Source organism: Euleptes europaea, chromosome 1, assembly GCF_029931775.1.
Source record: "Euleptes europaea isolate rEulEur1 chromosome 1, rEulEur1.hap1, whole genome shotgun sequence".
NCBI lineage: Eukaryota > Metazoa > Chordata > Lepidosauria > Squamata > Sphaerodactylidae > Euleptes > Euleptes europaea.
This window is the reverse complement of record NC_079312.1, coordinates 53,055,883-53,077,088: the sequence shown is the minus strand read 5'-3', so window position 1 is coordinate 53,077,088 and position 21,206 is coordinate 53,055,883. Positions and strand designations below refer to the sequence as shown.

The 21,206-nt window shown below is 41.5% G+C and overlaps 1 protein-coding gene across 2 annotated transcripts in view; it reads left to right on the top strand.

Moving 5' to 3' along the window:
• Positions 1-21,206, top strand: part of NR2C2 (nuclear receptor subfamily 2 group C member 2) — a 42,781-nt gene that overhangs the window by 21,044 nt on the left and 531 nt on the right. Inside the window, exons 5-14 of one of the 2 annotated variants that reach the window (XM_056855998.1) lie at positions 1,467-1,646; positions 2,854-3,001; positions 4,990-5,083; positions 5,491-5,624; positions 6,011-6,188; positions 7,027-7,148; positions 11,459-11,598; positions 14,648-14,785; positions 15,520-15,609; positions 19,739-19,844. In XM_056855998.1, coding sequence (XP_056711976.1) covers positions 1,467-1,646; positions 2,854-3,001; positions 4,990-5,083; positions 5,491-5,624; positions 6,011-6,188; positions 7,027-7,148; positions 11,459-11,598; positions 14,648-14,785; positions 15,520-15,609; positions 19,739-19,844 — 1,330 coding nt within the window. The remainder of the gene's footprint in view (positions 1-1,466; positions 1,647-2,853; positions 3,002-4,989; positions 5,084-5,490; positions 5,625-6,010; positions 6,189-7,026; positions 7,149-11,458; positions 11,599-14,647; positions 14,786-15,519; positions 15,610-19,738; positions 19,845-21,206) is intronic. The other variant, XM_056856008.1, reaches the window with a different exon arrangement.

Below are 21,206 nucleotides of genomic sequence, written 5' to 3'. Positions count from 1 at the left end.
GGCAAACTAATATACAGGTGTATGTCTCTAAACACAACTGAAAAATACCCAAAGTTCATGTATTAAACTATTTCAAAAAATATCATATGCCAACCAAAAAGGCATTCATAATATAAAACAAAATTTCTACAAATGTTTGTACAGGTACAATACATAAAATACATCTTTAATTATGGCAAGTAAACAAAAAAACCAAATACATTTTCACAGCGATCTTCATCAGTCAGAATTAAACATACAGACTCACAGGGATCAAGCATTATAACAACACACAGTAAGTAATAAACCTGAAAAATAAATATATTTTAAAGTATTATTTCTTTATAATGTACAAGCCACACTTTTCTTCACATTTTTCATATGTTGGTCGTAATGTATTCTGTATGTTTAATTGTGACAACCGATGAAGATGGTTATTGAAATGTGATTTTTTTCTTGTTTACTTGCCATAATTAAAGGTTATTTTATGTATTGCACATGTGTATAAATCTAGAAACTTTTGTTTGAGATATATACATATATGTGTGTGTGTGTGTGTATATATAAATGAGGTTTTTAGGTTGATGTGTTTTAATGTTTGAAATTTTTTTATATATGTACTTAGGGTATTTGTCAAATTTTTGGAGACACTTATATATAAGTGTATATGTGTGTGTGTGTTTCTCTGCAACTTTTTGCTTTCAATTACAACATCAGTTAGAAATCTAATACAGTTTAACTGCTTTCATTGGAGTCATATCCATCAGTGTTTCCTGAACCATTTCCAATTAAAGCCAGGGTTTTAGTCAGGTTTTCTACTTTGTGTATATTTATGAAGCAAATGCACAAAACTAGTATCTGACACAGGGTTTGGTATCCTGCAAATCTCAGTTTTCATTTGTTTTAAATGTAAGTAGTGTAAGGGATATCACTCATCCCAATGCACTGCACAGTCTTACAGTGCAATCCTATGGAGAATTACTCCAGTCGATGCATGACTCTGCATGGGATTGCACTGCTAATGTCTTAACAATAACAAAGACACACTGTTTGAAAAAAGGGCACCAAAACCTTTCCCCCCAGTTCAGCATATCCCATGGGGAAATATTTTCTTGTCATTAGTAGTTGGTTTATGCTCTGCAACAGAAAGATCTTTTTGAATGGAAGCAGCCTTTCTACCAATCCACGGGCTCACCACTGATGGGCTTAAGCACAAAACATATCCCACTTCCTTTGAATGACATGGTACCAGCAGCAGTTTTAAGTAAATGCTCTTACAGTGTTGGCAGATGCTTTGATCACAGAGGATTTTCCTCTCACAAAAATCTCCGTAAATTACATCTGAGTGTTATTTAGCGCTTGCAAAAAGTGTGAAAGAACTGAAAAAGAACCCCAAGGAACAACTGAGCAATATACCCAGCATGTTGCTAAAATAGTTTTAATATCTATCATGTTGTTGTAAATGTATTCTTAATTTTTTTAATTAGGTCGTCACTATGGTGCTGTCAGTTGCGAAGGATGCAAAGGCTTCTTTAAAAGGAGCGTGAGGAAAAACCTGACCTATAGTTGCCGTAGCAACCAGGATTGTATCATCAATAAACACCATCGGAATCGCTGCCAGTTTTGTCGGCTAAAAAAATGTCTTGAGATGGGAATGAAAATGGAATGTGAGTCTACAGCACACAAATGGGTTTTTTGTCTGTGAACTGTTAAATGTTATTTAGGGGCTACTTTGTAGCTGTGATTAAAATGTATTATATTTCTAAGATTTCTTTCCTATATTTTGTTACTAAATTTTCATCATCCCAAATGAGATTTAAAAAAAACCTTTTTATCTATTAAATTCTGTTACTTGGATTATTTTTTTAGTGAGCATTGAAGATATATTAACAGTGCGATCCTAAGAACACATTCCTGGGAGTAAGCCCCATTGTATAGGCCCAATAGGGTTGTGAGTAGACTTGCTTAGGATTGCTCTGTTAATGGCTTACATTTTTGTTGGGTTGTTCAGCACAGTGACATCTGTGGATTAGATTATGAGAGTCCAATCAGAGGAGTAACAAAAGGTGAAGACTCTATGCTGAGGTGCATGCCGAGGTCAAATATCTTGCAGGGTCTCTTAAGAAGGGGAGTGTGTCAGAACATAATACACACAGGGCATACAGCAGGGGAGAGCATAGGAACACAGCATGACTAAGGAAGGCATGGCTTGAGAGGCAGTAAACCAGTAATTTTCTGGTGGTTCAGATCAAAAGTTCAAAGCATAGTCTTTAAAATGTCTAAGCTGTAAGCACAATAAGACTGGCCATCCTTAACTCATCTGAAGCGGTTTTGTGATCAGCTATTAAACCTGATGATCTTGTTTGTCTGCAGAAGCATGTTAGCAGTTCGGGTATGATTTTGAACACATGCAAATAAGTTATTATTTAATAGAGCAGAACATTTAGCCACAGGCATTCAAATCTAGAAAAAGCAAGTCCACCGCTACAGATAACAATGGCCATCAAAACCTATTTCATTGGTTGGTGGCACTCATTCAGCTGACAGTTTCCACTTACTGGTTCATAACTGGACTTCCTTGATACTGAAAAATAGAATTAGATGCCATCAGCAATGTAATTATAGTAGATTCCAGAACCATGGATAATATTCCTAAATGTACACAGATGTTAAAGGTGGGTGATAGAATCAAACCTTTAGTAACGCTGTAGGATAAAACCCATGAACACTAATTGCCAGTCATCACCTTTCTGAGACTGATCCATCAAGTAGAAGCCATGCCAGTTTGAAGTCCTGCTTTAGGGGGGGAAATTAACACTTTTTATAACCCTTTGAATAAGTATTTGTTTTCAAATTTCTATACCCGTGGTGTAGCTGTACAGAATGAAAGGAAGCCTTTTGATGTGCAGAGGGAGAAACCAACCAATTGTGCTGCTTCAACAGAAAAAATCTATATCAGAAAAGATTTGAGAAGTCCTCTAATTGCAACTCCGACCTTTGTAGCTGATAAAGATGGAGCTAGGTACGTGAAAAAATGGCCCTTTTTAAAGTCTGTGCAGTCTAGAGCTGTTGGGAGGTCAGATTACAAATGTTCTGTTGACAAAAAACAAAATGTAATTAAATGAATTTATGTTCAGGGCCAGTGGAGATAATTTTTCCTTCTTTTAAGTGCTTATAATACCATAGTTTTGTTTTAAATTTTGGGACAATATGCACCAGGCCTTGACAGATTTTCTTTGGGTCTAGGAGCCAGAACAGAAATTTAGGAGCCAGATTCCTTTTTCAGCCTTCAGGATTTGTATATTAATGAGCACATTTTCTAATTGTTGCTACCACAAAACCTAATCCTGACCTCTTCACAGTTTCTCAAAATTTTATTAAAGCTATGACAAGGATAACTCTGGTTGTCATCACAACAAAAAGCTAATCTCCAGCCTTCCCTGATTCTCATTAATCATCCTGCCTGTTCATCTGTCCATGTGTTCTGTTTTGTTGTTGATTGTGTGTGTATACTTAAAAACGCTCGATTTCATAGGCGATTGGAACCAAAACAGAAAGCGACTGGTTAAGAAATGAATTCATCCACCACTATTGAATGGTATAACTTTAAGTTTACAAGACAAGAACTTCATAAATAGTTACTTTTATGTCATACAACAAAACATTCTGATGCAAAATGATAAATAAGCTTGGGATTGGGTGCAGCCAGAATTTTTGCTCTATGTCAGCCAGTTAGTTCCCCGCCTTATTCCAGACTTTCTTTCACATGGCTTTGGCCATGCTGGTCTCCCAATCTGAAACACAGCCATTTTGGCAGGCAAAGGCGACTTCTTCCCTTTTTCACCGGTGGCAGAACTGGTGGATCCAATACTTTGTACTTCCACTGAGAATTTGCTGAGAGACACTACAACAAAATCATTGCTGAAAATCCTAAGCACCTCAGTGAAATTTCTTGGCGACCTGATGCCTGGAATTCATCAAGTCCTGATACACACAGTATCGAGAATGGGTCTGGTTTGTTTTTGGGCTCATGCTCCTTCCCATCCTTCTTCCTCTCACACATAGAATTGAGATTGAAGTCTTTCAAAACCTGCATGATGGCCCTATTCGGATACTTTAACAAACTGCAGTTTGCTTCTTGTCTAAATTCTAAACCAGAATGGTTTCAAATCCTGGTTCGTAGGCAAGAAACAACCAGTAGTTCACTAAACCACCCAAACTGGGACATCATCACAAACTGGTTTCTTTTTAAGCAGGAAGCCTTCCATGTTAACTCTGTGCATGAGGGGAGGAACATGAGTCTGAGAATCAACCAGACTCATTCTTGTCTCAAACAAATTGGAGTTTTCCCTTATGTCTAGATGTAGCCATTCAGTAAACATCAGTGTAATCTTTTATTTATTTGTGTAAGTTTTTCATGAGCTAGTACAGCGTAGTAATGCATGTCAAAACTTCATCTCAATGGAATTGTACAATCTCCATGAGGCAGAGGCTTGTCACATGCATTTCATCTCCACCATATCATCCAAAACCATAGTGCTTTGAACAGAGATATAGATGTAGAGTTTCATAAAATAGGTATGTTAATTAACAGATTTGATATAAATATGGGTAGTGAGGTTTTTTCTGAGGGTACATTCTGTAGAAATTAATTTTACCCATTTGATGGTGAACTGCATGTTATTGCCGTGGGGTTGAATCCAACAGAAGAACAGAACCTTTAGATCCAACTTGTGGGATCCATATATAAATGAACTTGGTAAAGAATGAGGACACAATCAAGCTTAAGATTATTAGGTTTACACATCAGCAGGAGAATAACCAGTGTTCCCACTTTAAGTGCATCTTCTCCAAAAATAAAGAACAGGTGGCGTCCTGTAGACAAATCTGAGACATCCCAAAATTGAAAGTCACAAAACTGCTATTTCACAAAATACTCAAGGGAAACGGTGCAGCTCTCTAATAACATAATTTTTCTTTTTCTTGAATATACTCTCTCATTTTTGACAGATCAGCTGGTCTTCTTGATTCAGGGATGCTTGTAAATATTCAGCAGCCGCTAATACGGGATGATGGTACAGTTCTCTTGGCTACAGATTCCAAGGTAGGCTCCTTGACCTTCCTTGTATAACGTTTTGTTCCCAAAGTTGCTTGCTTATTAAATGTACCTTGTTGTTTGTTTCAATAAATCTGGTTTGAATTTGAGCACCACCTGGGATTGTGTTTGGTTTTAATTGGGATTTTACTGTCTTAACTTTTAGTAATGGTGTATATTTTAAATGTTGTAACTCACCCTGAACCTGGCTGTGGCCGGGGAGGGCAGGCTAGAAATTGCAAAATAAATAAATAAATAAATGGCCATGCCCTTCTTCCTTAGAAGCACAACTCAGACCAGATTCTTATCAGTTATGCGGAGGGCCCCCAGTGATGAAGAATTGGCTTGGCTGGTGGCTACATCAGGAAAATACATGTCTTAACTTCATTTTTCACTGATATAATTTTTCTTTATAGGCTGAGACAAGCCAGGGTGCCTTGGGAACACTAGCAAACGTTGTAACGTCACTTGCCAGTCTAAATGAGTCACTTAATAATGGTGACACTCCTGAAGTCCAGCAAGAAGACCAATCCGCAAGTGAGATAACTCGGTATGCACCCTATCTTAGAAACATTGTTGGTTTATCTTTAGGTAGACGCATTAGACACACTGAAGAGCCAGTGTGATATAGTGGTTAAGAGTGTCAGACTAGTATCCAGGAGACCCAAGTTCGAATCCCTGCTCATAGCATGGAAACTCACTGGGTGACCTTGAACCAGGCACACTCTCTCAGCCCAACCTACCTCCCAGGGTTGTTGTGAGGACAAAATGGAGGAGAGGAGAACAATGTAAGCTGCTTTGGGTCCCCATTGGGAAGAATGGCGGGATACAAATGAACTAAATAAAATAATTAGTGGTTGTATTTCCTTCCTAATATAAAATATGTTAATAGAAGTTGGAGGAATTGCATTTGATAGACTTGTTGTTTTATTTCAGAGCGTTTGATACTTTGGCTAAAGCACTTAATACGACAGATGGTGCTGCAGCTCAGAATCTAGCTGATGGGATGGATCCCACAGGTGGTGGGAATATTCATGTAATCAGTAGAGATCAGTCTACGCCAATCATTGAAGTTGAAGGACCCCTACTTACAGATACTCACGTGACATTTAAGGTATGGGATTCCTTAATTTATGTGGCCAAACCTGATCCAGATTACTTTATTTAAAACAAAAAGACCCTATTAGTATGTAAACTTAGAGGACAGCTACGGTACCTTTGCAGTCTGCTTCCCTGCTCAGCAACCTGATGGCCAGATAAAGGCAGCAGGGATGGCGGGGATGTGCCTCTGCCAGGTGAGTTAAGCAGGCAGGAGGAGGAATCTCTGCTGCCACTGACAGACGACGTACCGACTGTAAAGGTGGCTGAGATAGGAGGAGGTGGGGAAGGTAACAGAAACACCCCTGCTGGGGAGCCAGGCAAGGTAGCAATGGGACAGGCAGTGGGGAAGGGAGGAGGGGAGGAGGAGGAGGGTGGGCAGGCAAGGGGTGGGGAAAGACAGTAACTGCAGGAAAAGAAATAGGGACAAGTAGGAAGACAAGTTCCTTGCAGGTCTCTCCCTGCTTGTATGTATGCGTATGTAATGTGTGTGTGAAGCTTTCCTGACTCCTAGAAGTCTTATGCAAAGTACATTATATTCTCACTTCTTTAGTTTAACCCATAGCTCATTTAATAGCCATACAGATCCTAACGAATAGAGAATAACTGCAGTCATGCCAATACACACTGCTTCATTTCTATTGTCATTACACTGCTGAAGCCAGACCTTTTTAAAACTATTTTTTTAATGTTGACTACATCAAGTGAAAATGGGATACGTTTATAGTTCCATAGTAAAAAACCAAAAAAATATTATTGAGTTTATTGTGTTGTCTAAGATTTATCCATAAATGATTTTTAAAAGAATTTATTAAAATTGAGCTTTATGTTTGTCCATTTCTGTTCTCATGCAGTTAACAATGCCTACTCCCATGCCAGAATACCTGAATGTGCATTACATTTGCGAGTCAGCGTCCCGACTACTTTTCCTTTCTATGCACTGGGCTAGATCCATCCCTGCTTTTCAAGCACTAGGGTAAGATAGGGGTTTTTTTTAGTTTTTCAGGGGGTTTTTTTTGTAAAGAATTAATTGAAACCCTTCAATCTGTGCTAACTATAAAAAATGAAATGGTTTCATTTGCTAAAAGCTGAACCATTTTCAGGAAATTTTAATGAATATTTGGGTGGATGGTTCATTATTATATGTGTTCAATGTCTCGGGTTTTTTTTTTTATAGGCATAAAGTTCAAACAAAATAGTCCATTATCTTAGTGAGTGTTACAGTCATTTGCCCAGTTTCTGGAATCGAGATTCCATTGCCTTACTCTCTTGATGAAGTCCAGTGAAACTTTGAAATTCTGCTTTGTGGCACTAACCACAGTAATGAAGGGCAGATGGAAGGATTGAGGTAACCACGGAAAACACCGTATTTTTCCGTGTATAAGACGATGTTTTTTTCTTGAAAAATTTAGAAAAAAATTGGGGGTTGTCTTATACACGGAAGGTCGCTGCTCTCTTCCCAGCCCATCAGCTGACAGGTGGGGGAGAGAGAGAGGGGCGGGGAAGAGCCCGGTCGCCCTGGCTACCTTCTGATGGTCCCCGCTCTCTTCCCCGCCCGTCAGCTGATGGGTGGGGAAGAGCCCGGTCGCCCTGGCCAGCCAACGACCAGCCTTCTGATGGTCCCTGCTCTCTTCCCAGCCCATCAGCTGACAGGTGGGGGGAGAGAGAGGGGCGGGGAAGAGCCCGGTCGCCCTGGCTACCTTCTGATGGTCCCCGCTCTCTTCCCCGCCCGTCAGCTGATGGGTGGGGAAGAGCCCGGTCGCCCTGGCCAGCCAATGACCAGCCTTCTGATGGTCCCTGCTTTCTTCCCCGCCCGTCAGCTGATGGGCGGGGAAGAGAGCGGGTGAGGAAGAGCCCGGTAGCCCTGACCAGCCAGCGTCCAGCTTTCCGATGGTCCCTGCTCTCTTCCCCGGCCGTATTTTTCCATACACGCCCCCGTGTATAAGACAACCCCTGATTTCTTAATTTTGGGTTCAAAAAAATAGGGGTTGTCTTATACATGAGGGTGTCTTATACACGGAAAAATATGGTATGTGCAGTCTGCAGTGTGATCGTTTGTCTTTTCCCTTCATGATCTCCATTAAATGACTTCCGCTAGGGCAGCTGAGCGAAGCACTCGTCTCCCCGGGGGCTCCCGGAAGGGGAACCAAGAAATGTCTTAAATATCAACGCGCCCCTCCCGATTCCTAAATAGTGGAACGGATATCAGGAAATCTCCTGCAGCCGATGAAGAGCGGTTTGACTCCTGAACTCTCTGAGTTTTACGACCTCGGAGATTCAGTAGCAGTCCCGCCAGCTTGAGGAATAATAAATCGCCGAAGACGTCTCTTTGGAATTTAAGCATCGCTCTCCCCTATCTATTACCATCTAGCAACTATACAGAAGCAAGAATACCTACTCTCCTAAAATCTGAGTAAGTTTAAAAGAACTCCTTTGTTTTACCTGGATTTGGAAGTCCCAGGAGACTGCTAAATACATCAGTTGAATCCGTATCTCCCCAGTCAATGTTTAAATGACTTTTTAAAAACAAGAAAAGATCTGATAACCCGGCAGGGATCTTATCAATTTGATCAGTGGGAAGACATAACAACTAAGATTTTTGAAAGACGCTTCAGTTGCCAATCAGGAATTACTACGTATAAAGGGGAGGGAGGAGTGGAAACCCCCACCCACCCCGAAGAGTAGTCTTTCTAACTAAACAAGCCTTCCTGCCACATCCTTCCCGGAAACAATCTATCATCACGAGAAAGTCAGAGAACTTGGAATCGGAAGTGTGGTATCTGTGTGTAACTGGCAAATATTTCCCAAGTTCCTGACCACAAAGAAGACGGAAGGTCTATGACTTTGATTCCTGCAGCACCTCCTTGTTTTACTACGCTGGAAGCCTGGATCTTATTAACTGAGTTTCAATAGAAATTTTCAGAAGTAGTAACCATGGAACATCTGATTACAAAGATGGAACAACTCTCTGCTTTGATGAGCACTTCATTCCAATTTATTAATCAAAAACTGGACATTATCTCAGATGAACCTAAAGACATAAAAACCCAAATTGTCACAATGAGATCAGAGGAGATACTAGAGGGCCCTCTAGCTGACAAGAGAGATGAAGAACAGAAGAACCCTGCAAATGAAACGAAGGATTACAATAACCAATCTGCAATAGCTCATTTGACAACAATGGATTTGAATGTGAGTGATTTTGACTTATGTCCCCTTAATCTGCTTGAATGAACTTTTCAACACCTGCTTGGAGGACTTAATGAGCAGAAAAACTAGGGTTTTCAGGATCTTTTTCTTTGAATTTGGGATGGAAGATATTGCAACATGGATTTACTATGGAAATTATCTATCTGCAGAAGAGACTTTATCACCAATCTCCAAGGATGCCCTTCGACGATTACTGCTACTGTGGGAAAGAAAGAAATGCTGGAAATTCCGGATAAAAGAACTAATTTAAAAGAGTCTAGTGTCTCTTCTGGCTAAGATTGAAAAGGAACTGGTTAAAAGGATTGGTTATAATGGAAATAGAATTATATATGATATCAATTTACTAGAAAAACAATATGTATTAAATGAGTGTTAGGGAGAAATGGAGGACTTACAAAATAATTAATTTTCAATGGAAATAATCAAATGCTCTTTATTATACTAATCCATTTATTATTAGTGAGATTTACTATTTCTTTTCTTTTTTATTCTTATTTCCTTTTCTCTTTCCTTGATATGATATTATTAACTATTAATTTTTTTTCTTGAAAAATATAAATGTCAAAGAGATCAATAAATATTAACAATAGTATTAGGATTAGAATTTTGTGCAAAGGAGATTAATTCATCACAAGATGAAGGGAGGTGTAGGGGAAGTCAACAATTTTTTATTATATATAAATTTTTTAACAATGTTACCTATTTGTTTTTACTTTTTACTGATTATGTCATTGTTAAACTATGTGATTAATAATTGTGGAAAAATAATAAAAAAAATATTTAAAAAAACTGATCTCCATTAAATAATCATTTGTTTCCTTGGAATTAAGGAACTAGATTAGACCTATAGACTGAGAGGGAAGAATAAGTTCAAGAAACATTCCTTGCCTCCATCTGCCCGTTCATCCCCTTCAGGGCTCATATAACCATGCACTTAATTGTTTGGATCCATCAGAAATCTCTCCAGATGGAAGAGATTTCTAAAATGCAACAATCATATAATTAAACATAAAGCAGGCAAGTAAACATTTCTCCCATTTTACAAATAGGAAATGCCCAGCACTGGCAGTGCATTTGTGCTACAGAATTCTTGAACACAAGCCAGCCAGTGTATTCATGGCAGAACATTCTTAAATGTGTGGCCAACTTTTGGGGAGTTTTTTTTTTTTGGTGGGGGGGGACTGGGCTTCTTCTCTGTTCAAACATTTACATAGTTTGGGGTGTGTCCCCCAATAGGGGTGGTGTTTTTTTACAATATCCTGGTATTTTAATAACCTGCATGTTCATACAGTTCCTCCTTTCCACTAATTTCTCAATTTTAGATGTTTATGTAATCTTACAATTACGGTGTTATTCGTCATTTCTGCATTGTATGCAAAAAAGGCCAAAGCCATATCTTTGGCATGTTGGGTAATGAACTAGGTAAAAAACAAGTCAGGGGAAGTAATAAGGACCGTCTTCATCCACAAATTAGTTGCCACTTTGTCCAGTTTTTAGGACTTCCATCCATAAATGTTATATTGGGGAACCCTGGCCTTCTTCGAACTAGCATGAATTCTCGGGTGTTTTCAGTAGAGACAAACAGAATGCCCAGTTGAAAATAACTTCTCTACAGTAAGTCCTTCACTTGGGCCTAATGTTCAGCACCTCATAAAAAGAGGGGTGTCTTACGATCAGCATAATGAAAAGTGGAAACTTTTTTACAGTTGTGTCGTGGTTAATTGAAACAACATTAAAAGCTTAACATTATATAATCACTATCTAGCTTTTTGAAGTAGAGCAGAAAACTGATTGAATAGTTAAAAGGAACGTAGGATGTTTATTCTCAGAATGTACCTATATTTGCATCTGGACAACAGTTAACCGCAAAGATATAACAATATTAATGTAGCCTGCTTGGTCAATTTTTACATGAGAAAGAATGTGTGTTTTCTTGCTTTGTTAATACTCTGTTTCCCCTTCCCCTTTTTACCTTTTGTACCCTTAATAAAATAAAATAATAAAAAGAGGCATAACAGTTTCAGTCACAAAAAGTTAATCTTAAGTTTTTTTGGATGCTTTTGTATTATTTTTTAGGCAGGATTGTAACACGAGCCTTGTGCGTGCCTGTTGGAACGAGTTGTTCACCTTAGGCCTTGCACAGTGTGCACAGGTGATGAGCCTGTCAACTATCCTGGCAGCCATTGTCAACCACCTGCAGAACAGCATACAGGAAGGTACGTGGATGGTAATGGGTTTTTTTTTATGATTTTCATTCTGCGACTTACTAAATTGCTATCTTACATCACTAGGAGCTATTTCTAAATAAATGTGTATAAGATTATGATGTTAAAAGGTTAAGGGAGGAGGTGCTTGAATACATTTTGACAACGCATGTTACAGAAATTTTGTTTCCTCAGCAACGAGGTATGGGAGGAGAACTATTTATAGCTCTCCCTTGTTCTAATGTTGGTCAATTACCACCTTAGTTGTACCAGTTGTATAAATACAATGTATGGTAAGCATCTGTGTGGTTGGAACAAGCTGTTAAAGCAGGGGTGGGGAACCTCAGGCCCGGGGGCCATATGCGGCCCCCGAGGACATTTTTTGTGGCCGTCGGGAGCTCTGGGACCCTGCTGCAGAGGCGAGGCGCAGGCCGGCCCTCCCAGAGGGTGTTCCTGGCACCATGGCTTACAGCGGCGCTGCGGCGCCCTTTGGACCTCCTCTCGCCGACTGTCGGCTGTTGAGCAGCAAGAGGGAGGGGGAAAGAGGCTGGCGGCTCCCGGCGGCAGAGCATGCATGCAGGAGCCGATTGGGCTTCGGGGGGGCCCTTTTGTGGACTCTGGGGAGGAGAGGGCATGCAGACTGGAGCCCGGTCGCGCGGGGCTTTGTGCGCCGCCGGGTGTGTGTGGGTAGGAGAGGCTAGGGCCCGGTCGCGTGGGGCCAGCGTGCGCAGGTGTGTGTGTGGGGGGAAGGCTTTTCTTTCTTCCTCTTTTTCTGTCATCTTTCTCCTTTCTCTCCCTCTTTCTCCCTCTTTTTCTGTCTCTGTCTCCCTCCGTCCTTTTCTTTGTCTCCCTCCGTCCTTTTCTTTCTTTCTCCCTCTCTCTCCATTTCTTTCTCCCTTTCTCTCTCCCTCCCTTTTCCTCTTTCTGTTTTCCTTCCTCCCTTACCGATCAACTGTGGGCTGCGCCTCCCTGGCACCTCGTTTGCTCAGGCCCACTGCTGGCTGCCCTTCTGCCTGGGAGGGGGGAGTGGGGGCACCCTGCAGGCCTTCTCTGTGTGGCCTCCCCTGGGGTTGCCAACCTCCAGGTGGTGGCTGGAGACCTGGCAACCCTCGCGTCTTCCCCCCCCCACCGGCAGATCTACACCTGGTATGGCCCCTGAATGATGTCATAAATGTGCAAATGGCCCTTGGCAGGAAAAAGGTTCCCCACCCCTGTGCTAAAGGGATGCTTAGTTTCTTCCTTTATATTAGGTGTGGAACACAGGCAGGACAATGCTGCTGCAGTTGTCTTGTTTGGGGGCTTTCTAGAGGCACCTGGTTGGCCACTGTGTGAACAGACTGCTGGACTTGATGGGCCTTGATCTGATCCAGCAGGGCTTTTCTTATGTTCCTTCCCTTGTACATCTAATGAATTTGCCAACACAGACGAAATATCCAGAGTCCTGTCGAGTTTCAAGCTCTGTGTATAGCTGCAATGTTGTGCTGGGTGTGGAAACCTTGTCTATTCAGCAGGGGGGGATATTTTTTTAAAGATTTTTTAAAATAAATATAAACAGAAGAGCAAAAAGAGCAAAATAAGAGCCATATCACAGCAACTGTTACAATTACATCAAAGAAAAAGAGAAAAATATGCATATGATCTATTAAACATGATATAAACAATAAACAATATATGATGATAGAAATAATTATTAGCAGTAAATAGTTATATAATAGTTCACATTAAATAGTGATTATCATAATACAGGTTGAGTATCCCTTATCTGGAAATCCATAATGCTTCAAAAACCAAAACTTTATGGAGCCTCTAACCCCACCCCGACGGAGAGCTCTCCCAGGCCCAAGAAGACATACTACGGAAGGTCGGGGAACCACCACTGCCACCCTGGCACAGCCTGGCTGATGCAGCCCCAACACAGCCTGGCTCAGAGGACAGCTGTGGCCCTTGTGGCAGGCAGCCCCTTAGAATTCCAGGTCCTAGCTGGAGATCTTCTGCTTTAAAGGTTAAAAATCAGTGGGCTTAATCACATATAATACCTAGGTACAATTCAGTGTTATGTGAGTTTGCCTCATATTCTCTCTCCTCCCCTTCTGCATTTTGATTGATTCCAATGCTTCTGCATCCATAATTGGCTTTCCCATCCAGATCAGCCAGCTATGAGTTGCCTTCCAAACCACAAATGGAAATCACACTTCAAGGTAGGTTTACGATTCTGGTTTGGAGAAGAAGCATATACCTTAGGTATTTAAAATTTATTTAAAACATACTTTGCATTTTCACTAATTTATACAAACATTATGGCAAACAAAGGGGTAATGTGAAGTGTCAGGAAATGAATAGGGAATGACGACACAGGAGAGAAGTGGGTGGGGAAGGGAGTGAAGGCATGAAGGCGGTCTGGAAGTATTTGAAGTTCCAGAGAGCTCTGGAAATGCTGACCAACTATCATTACATTTTTTTCTGCACCTCCTCTTGAATTACCAAACGAAACAACAGTCTGCCAGTTTAGATGCAACCATAAGCTATGGCCCATTGAAATACCAGGGATGTGGGAAAGTCCTTGTCCTGTCCAACAATATGAAATCATAGAAACACAGAGTTGGAAGGGGCCATACAGACCATCTAGTCCAGCCCCCTGCTCAATGCACAATCAGCCTAGAGCATCCCTGACAAGTGCTTGTCCAGCCTCTGCTTAAAGACTGCCAGCGAGGGGGAGCTCACCACCCTCCCTAGGTAGCTGATTCCACTGTTGAACAGCTCTTACTATGAAAGAAAATTCCTAATATCCAGCTGGTACCTTTCTGCCCGCAATTTAAACCCATTATTGTGAGTCCTATCCTCTGCTGCCAACAGGAACAGTTCCCTGCCCTCCTCTAAGTGGCAGCCGTTCAAATACTTAATGAGGGCAATCATGACCACCTCGGCTTTGGACCTATAACTCATGACAAACAACAAGCATATGAGTTGAGCCATATTCTGATCTAAGGAAGTTTAGACATTTGTTAACTTTCAAATATAATATTTCTGCTTTTTTAAGAGACTGTACAATGTCTACTTGTAGATAAACTTTCCGGAGACCGAATAAAGCAAGTGATGGAACACATCTGGAAACTTCAGGAGTTCTGTAACAGCATGGCTAAGCTTGATATTGATGGATACGAATATGCTTACCTTAAAGCTATAGTCCTGTTTAGTCCTGGTAAGGCATTTGGTAATTATTACAGTCACCTTCCCTTATCACTTTAAATATTGTGATGGTGATATTACTCTTTTGGCACTGGATGAATTAAAAGTGATTGGTGATGACACTATACTTCTGTGTGGACTATGAGAAGAACCTTTGTAACATCTTTCCATTAACGAGCTGATATGATCCACTGACTCTTGATTTCAGTGTAGTTTATTTTGTCGTATTTCGAGCTGTACTCTTTCTTAGAAGAGCACTATTCTCAATTCCCTTCTCTCTCTTTTCTTGTATATCACATCTGAAATAATTTAAATAGGATGAAATATTTAGTAGGCTACAATACCATGATACTTAAGGATTGCTCTAGCATAAGGGTAGGAATATAAGGCTTATGGGCCGCATCTAGTAGGCTTTTCCACGTACACAACCTTGTGCCAACACTGTGTGGTAGCTTGCCCACAAACCAACTATCTAGGGGGAGGGGGAAGCCTTGGGACATGGCTGGTTGCAGATCAGAGACTCTTAAATGGCATACTTTCTGCTAAAGGAACTATCTGAATGGTAGACTTTGAATAATGGTTTTCAGCATACCCATTGGACAAAACCTGTTGGTTTGGGAGAATGCTCTGTTTGTAAAATTATTAATGTTTTATGTTGGACTTGGACTAAAGAATGGTGAACAGAAATATGTCCTTTAGCTTTTAAAGTGGCTGAAAAGAATTTTTGTGTTAACATTTTTTATTAAGACAATCACCCCCAAATGGTGGAAAATGCAAAAGTGACCAGAAAGTCTATTGTGTGGATCTACTTTCCAATAAACACTGAGAAAACGAAAGGTAAACAGGATTTCCCCAGCCCTTGTAATTGGTTCAAAAGGACAATTAATTATTAAAAAAACAAGTGCTGTTTACAAGACCATTTAAATCCCATGAGTTCTGGATGTTTAAGATGGACTATAAGTAAAGAAATAAAATTCTGCTACTTTCACCATGGAACTATCAGTTGATACTTAGGTGGTTCCAGATAAAGGGTTTGCTATATGGAAACAGCCTCCATGCAGTGCAATTGAAGGCCATCATCCACTGGTTGCTTTTTATGTCAATCAATGAGATTAGGAGACGATAAAACTGGAAGGGTGAGGAAGGATCTCCAGTGAATACCACACTCCTGTTCTGACACAGGACATATCTCAAACATTAACTAGTTGCAGTCTCAGAGCACTTCTTTTACCAAACATTGATCAAATAGCAATGTATTTATCCAAGTTGTCATATGTCCCGTGCAGCAGAACACTGAGCTAAGCCTTCCTATTTACCTAGCAGTTAAGAACAAAACACAGCTTCCAGAGGAGAAAGAGTTAATCTGTTGACCATGAACTATTTCCTGCCTCAAGCTAGGCAGCATGTTTGCAGGTAGGGTGCCAACCTCCAGGTCCTAGCTGGAGCTCTCCTGCTATTACAACTGATCTCCAGCTAATAGAGATCAGTTCACCTGGAGAAAATGGCCACTCTGGCAATTGGACTCTATGGCATTGAAGTCCCTCCCCTCCGCAAACCCTGCCTTCCTCAGGCTCCACCCCAAAAACCTCCCACCGGTGGCGAAGGGGGACCTGGCAACCCTATTTGCAGGAGATTTCCTGCACATGAGCTGGTAGGGGGCAAACGTCCCTCATTCGTCCTCCTTTGTTCCCCTTCCCCGTTCAGGATAGAGAAGTATCCCAACAAGGAGGTACTGAGTATGGTTGCCAGGTTCGCTCTCCCACATCATAGAGGTGGAGACAATCCAGTCTTCATCCCACTCAGGAAGTATGCAGATGTTTTGAATATGTAGGAATTTTGGAATCTTTCAAAATACATTTGTTAACTTGTTTTCTTGCATTGCTGCATCCTCTTTCTGGCCTTTGGCAAGTTACCTTTTTCAGCCCCTTCATCTGTAATTTGTAGAACAGCACAGTTTGCTTATTTAGAAAGTTTATATTCTATCCATTTACCATAAAGTGGTATATCAGGTAGTTTACAAAATAAAAAAAATTCAAATACATACATAATAAGTCTAAAACAGAGACTGTCTTGTCATTTGAATCCTATGCAGGCTTCCCCCCCCCCATCAAGTCACAGCTGACTTATGGCAACCCCATAAGGTTTTCAAAGCAAGAGACGTTTGGAGGTGGTTTGCCACTGCCTCCCTCCATGTCACGACCCTGGTATTCCTTGCTGGTCTCCCATCCAAATACTAGTCAGGGATGAGAGTGTATGACTGGCCCATGATCACCCAGCAAGCTTCTATGGCTTGAGTGGGTATTTGAACCTGGGTTTCCCAGGTCCTAGTCCAACACCTTAACCGCTACACCATGTTGGCTGTCTAGAATGGAATCACTGTTCATTGGATTACTCTGTAAAACATCATATCAAGAAGGCAACACTAACATAAATAGCAGGTCTGCAGTAATAAAAGCATAAAAACCGGAAGTCAGTAAAACTAACAGTTGCAAAGATTATTTAGATAATGTACGCAATATATGCTAAGCATTTAGGGAAAGTGTTAACTGTTTTATTGCAAGCGACAGACCTGCAAGGACTTGCAGGGGGCATCTCATTTACTCCTCCCTTACTATTTCCTCTTTCCCTTCCCTGGTAAATCCAGTAGCCTTTCTCTGTTTCTTGCTTCCTTCTCTCCTTCTCATCCACCATCCGACATAACTTTATCTGTCTGTATTTCATCTTTCCCTTCTTCACTACCCCCTGACAGCCTCTCCTTGGGAAAACTCTGGGCAAGTTGCGCAGTTGCATCTAAGCCAAGCCCAGTTGCACGGTGGGGAACCTGCAAACACTAGTGGGATACTTCTCTTCTCCACACTTATTTCCTCTTTCCCTCCTCCTACTAGCCTCCATATCTCACCTTTTCCTGATGCCTTCTCTCATTCCAAAAGTAGCTTACATCATTCTCCTTTCCTCCATTTCATTCTCACAACACATTGAGGTAGGTTAAGCTGAGTGGGGTGACTGGCCCAAGTAATCCAGTCAGCTTCTGCAGCACAGTGGGGATTTGAACCTGGGTCTGTCAGATCCTATTTTGAAACACTAATCACTCTACCACACTGGCTTTCATGGGCTAGCTGCTGTTGAACAGCAGCAAGCAGCCATGCCTGAGTGAGTCATGGAATTCACTCAGTAGGAAGTCATTCAGTGATTTGTCACAAGGCCTGGCCACTGTAAATCCTCCCTCAAAGGCCACAAAAGCCCTGGAAAGTGCCATCCTCCTTCCCCCTCCCTTTTACTGGCAGAAACCAAGGCTTGAAGGCAGGCAGTACTGTTGTGGTTACCCAGAGTTTTCTGAGACCTGGGGCTTTTCTCAGGTTTGTGGAAATAACTGTCTTGCCAGTCCATAGGCCCAGTCTCCATGTCTAAGTAGCCACAGATTGGACCACATTGATAATTAGCTATATTGACAAGTGGGAGACCCACAAGGACTTGCTAGGTGCATTTGATTTAACACTCCTCCACTATTTCCTCTTTTCCTTTCCTGGCAGCCCCCACAGTCTCTCCTCTTTTCCTGCTTCCTTTTCTTCTTCACTAGCCAACCTACCTTTATCTGTCCCTCCATCTTCAGCTTCTCCCCCACCCCAGCAACATCTACACAGGAAAACCATGGCCCAGTTGTGCAGTGGCTGCCACCAAGCTGAGTTCTGCAGTGGGGGACCCACAAGGACTTGCAGGGGGTACCGTACTTTCCCCTATATCCCTTCACCACTATTTCTTCTCTCCCTCTTCCAGGCAAACCTAACATTCTCATGTATCCCTGCTTCTTTCTCTCCACCACCCCAACAACCAACCTACCCTTTATCAATACAGCCTTCCCTGTCATTGGCTGTATTGGTATTTATTTCTTTATACCCCACCTTTCACCACAATGGGGACCCAAAGCAGCTTACCTCATTCGCCTTCATTTTATCCTCACGAGAACCCTGTGAGGTAGGCTAAGTTGAGAACATGTGACTGGCCCAAAGTCACCCAGTGAACTCCCACGGCAGAGTGAGGAGTCAAACCTGGGTCTCCCAGTTCCTATTCTGAAACTCCAACCACTACACCACACTGTATTTCATGGGGTGGCTGCTGTGGAACAGTAGCAAGCAGCCAGGCGAGTCATGCAAGTCACGTGGGGGTGATTCTGCCACTGGTTGCTGGCAGGCCTGACCCCGATGAGCCCCCCTTCAAAGGCCAAAACAGCCCTGGAAAGAGCCCTGCCCCCTCGCCCTGCCTTTTAGTGACAGAAACCAAGTCTTGAAAGCTGGCAGTATTGCTGTCATTGCCTAGCTATGGCTACTGGGGACATATGTTTTTTTCAAAGCTACAGGCCCTGCTTTTAGCATTGGGGGGATTTTAACCCCCTAGTGTTTTGTTGTTGCTTCTGTTGATTTGGCTATGTTGAGAATCAGATATATTAATAATAATAGTACAGAAGCAAGACCTTTTCTTCCCGTTTAAAGAGGAGTTCTAACAATGAGTTAAATCAGTTTTATAGCCATTGTTCCATGTATCTAGGTGCCCTTCTTTTTGATAATTTCTGAACACCCCACTGCAAAGTGCTTGCAGTAACAGTAGTAGTCTTTTTAATGCAAAGTGCTTGCTGTTCATTACATTAACCTTACAATAAGTCTGTATTTACTGACAGGTTATTGGTTGTTAGTCTTTAAGCAGCTAATTCCATTATTTTTCTCCAGTTTCTTTTATATTTGCCATTCAGCATCTTGGAACGACTGAGGTTTGGAAGTTTAAGGCATACACATTTTTTAACAGTTTTAAGTAGAAGACTCTAGCTACAATCTTCTTTCCTAGGAGTATTCCCCACTGAATAAAATGGGACTTACTTTTATGTAGACCTATTCAGGATAGTTACCTCTATCAATTAATGTCATCTTGTTTGGATCAAGTTAAATACACACTTTTTAATTTTTGCTTTTTCTAGATCACCCTGGTCTAACAAGTTCTAGTCAGATAGAAAAATTCCAAGAAAAAGCTCAGATGGAATTACAAGACTACGTTCAAAAAACCTATCCAGAAGATACGTACAGGTATTTTATTTGCATATTAAATATTTATGTATGTAGTGGTTCCCAAATGCATCCTTCAAAACAGTAATACAAAAATAACAAATTGAAACCTATTACAGTGGGCACAAACAACCCAAAGCCAATAGTGACTGTTGGATATAACCCTGTGCTTATTGCTATTTGAAATCAATGGCATCTAAAAGTGCCTAATTTTGAGTGGATGATTCCCAGTGCCCATAAACTTCACAAGTAACTCATATCATGTCGATAGGATAAAGATTTTAAGCAAGTATTAATATTGACAAAGCCGTCTGTGAGATAAAATAACAGGGACCTTATGGTAACACCCATAGAAACAGAATAAAACTCATTGTTCTGCCAAACCCCCTACCCAGAGGAACCCACAGCGGCCAAACTCTGCCCACTGGGAACACCATGGTTCACACAATGCATAGTTAGATTGTGGAACTCCCTGTCCCAGGATGTGGTGATGGCTGCCAACTTGGAAGGCTTTAAGAGGAGAGTGGACATGTTCATGGAGGAGAGGGCTATTCATGGCTACTAGTAAAAATGGCTACTAGTCATGATGCATACCTGTTCTCTCCAGGAAGGAGGAGCATGCCTATTTTATTAGGTGCTTTGGAGCACAGGCAGGATAATGCTGCTGCAGTTGTCTTGTTTGTGGGCTTCCTAGAGGCACCTGGTTGGCCACTGGGTGAACAGACTGCTGGACTTGATGGGCCTTGGTCTGATCCAGCATGGCCTTTCTTATGTTCTTATGACAGTCCTCATGCCTGGCGGGACCCTTCTCCCCATGCCACAGAGTCATCCTAAGCAGCGGGGAGACAAGCAACCTCATGACCCATCCGGCAGAGCTAGCTCCCGACAGCTCAAAGCAAGCTGAAGGGGAAGGAGGCACCAAAGGATGACATCTGGCAGCGTCAGTTGTCAGAAATCCAGCAGCAGCTGGAAGCATCAGCTGACCAGTTGGAGAGGTGGGAGTAATGTGTGCATGTGCCCAAGAAACAGGTATTTTGGCAAAGTGGGAAGGAGCTTGCCCACTGGGTGAGGTTGGGTAACTGAGCACTGTGAATAATCAAGTCCTGGATAACAAAGCTTTTTCTGTACCTCTGACTAATGGGGTTATCTATAAACTAAGAGTAGGGTTCAGAGAATTACTGTAGACATGTCCGAATGTTTTGGCATTCCTGGAGAATTTCTTAATTTATTTCATTTGAATGACAGACCTCCAAACTGGGCTGTGAGTGCCTTCAAACAGCTGTGAGTGCACATAACTAGTTGTTCAGTTCTTTGGATACAGGCCTGTGTCTTTTGCTCTTTAAATGTTTACAGCCCTCTTGCATGAAATTTCTTTTTTGTAGG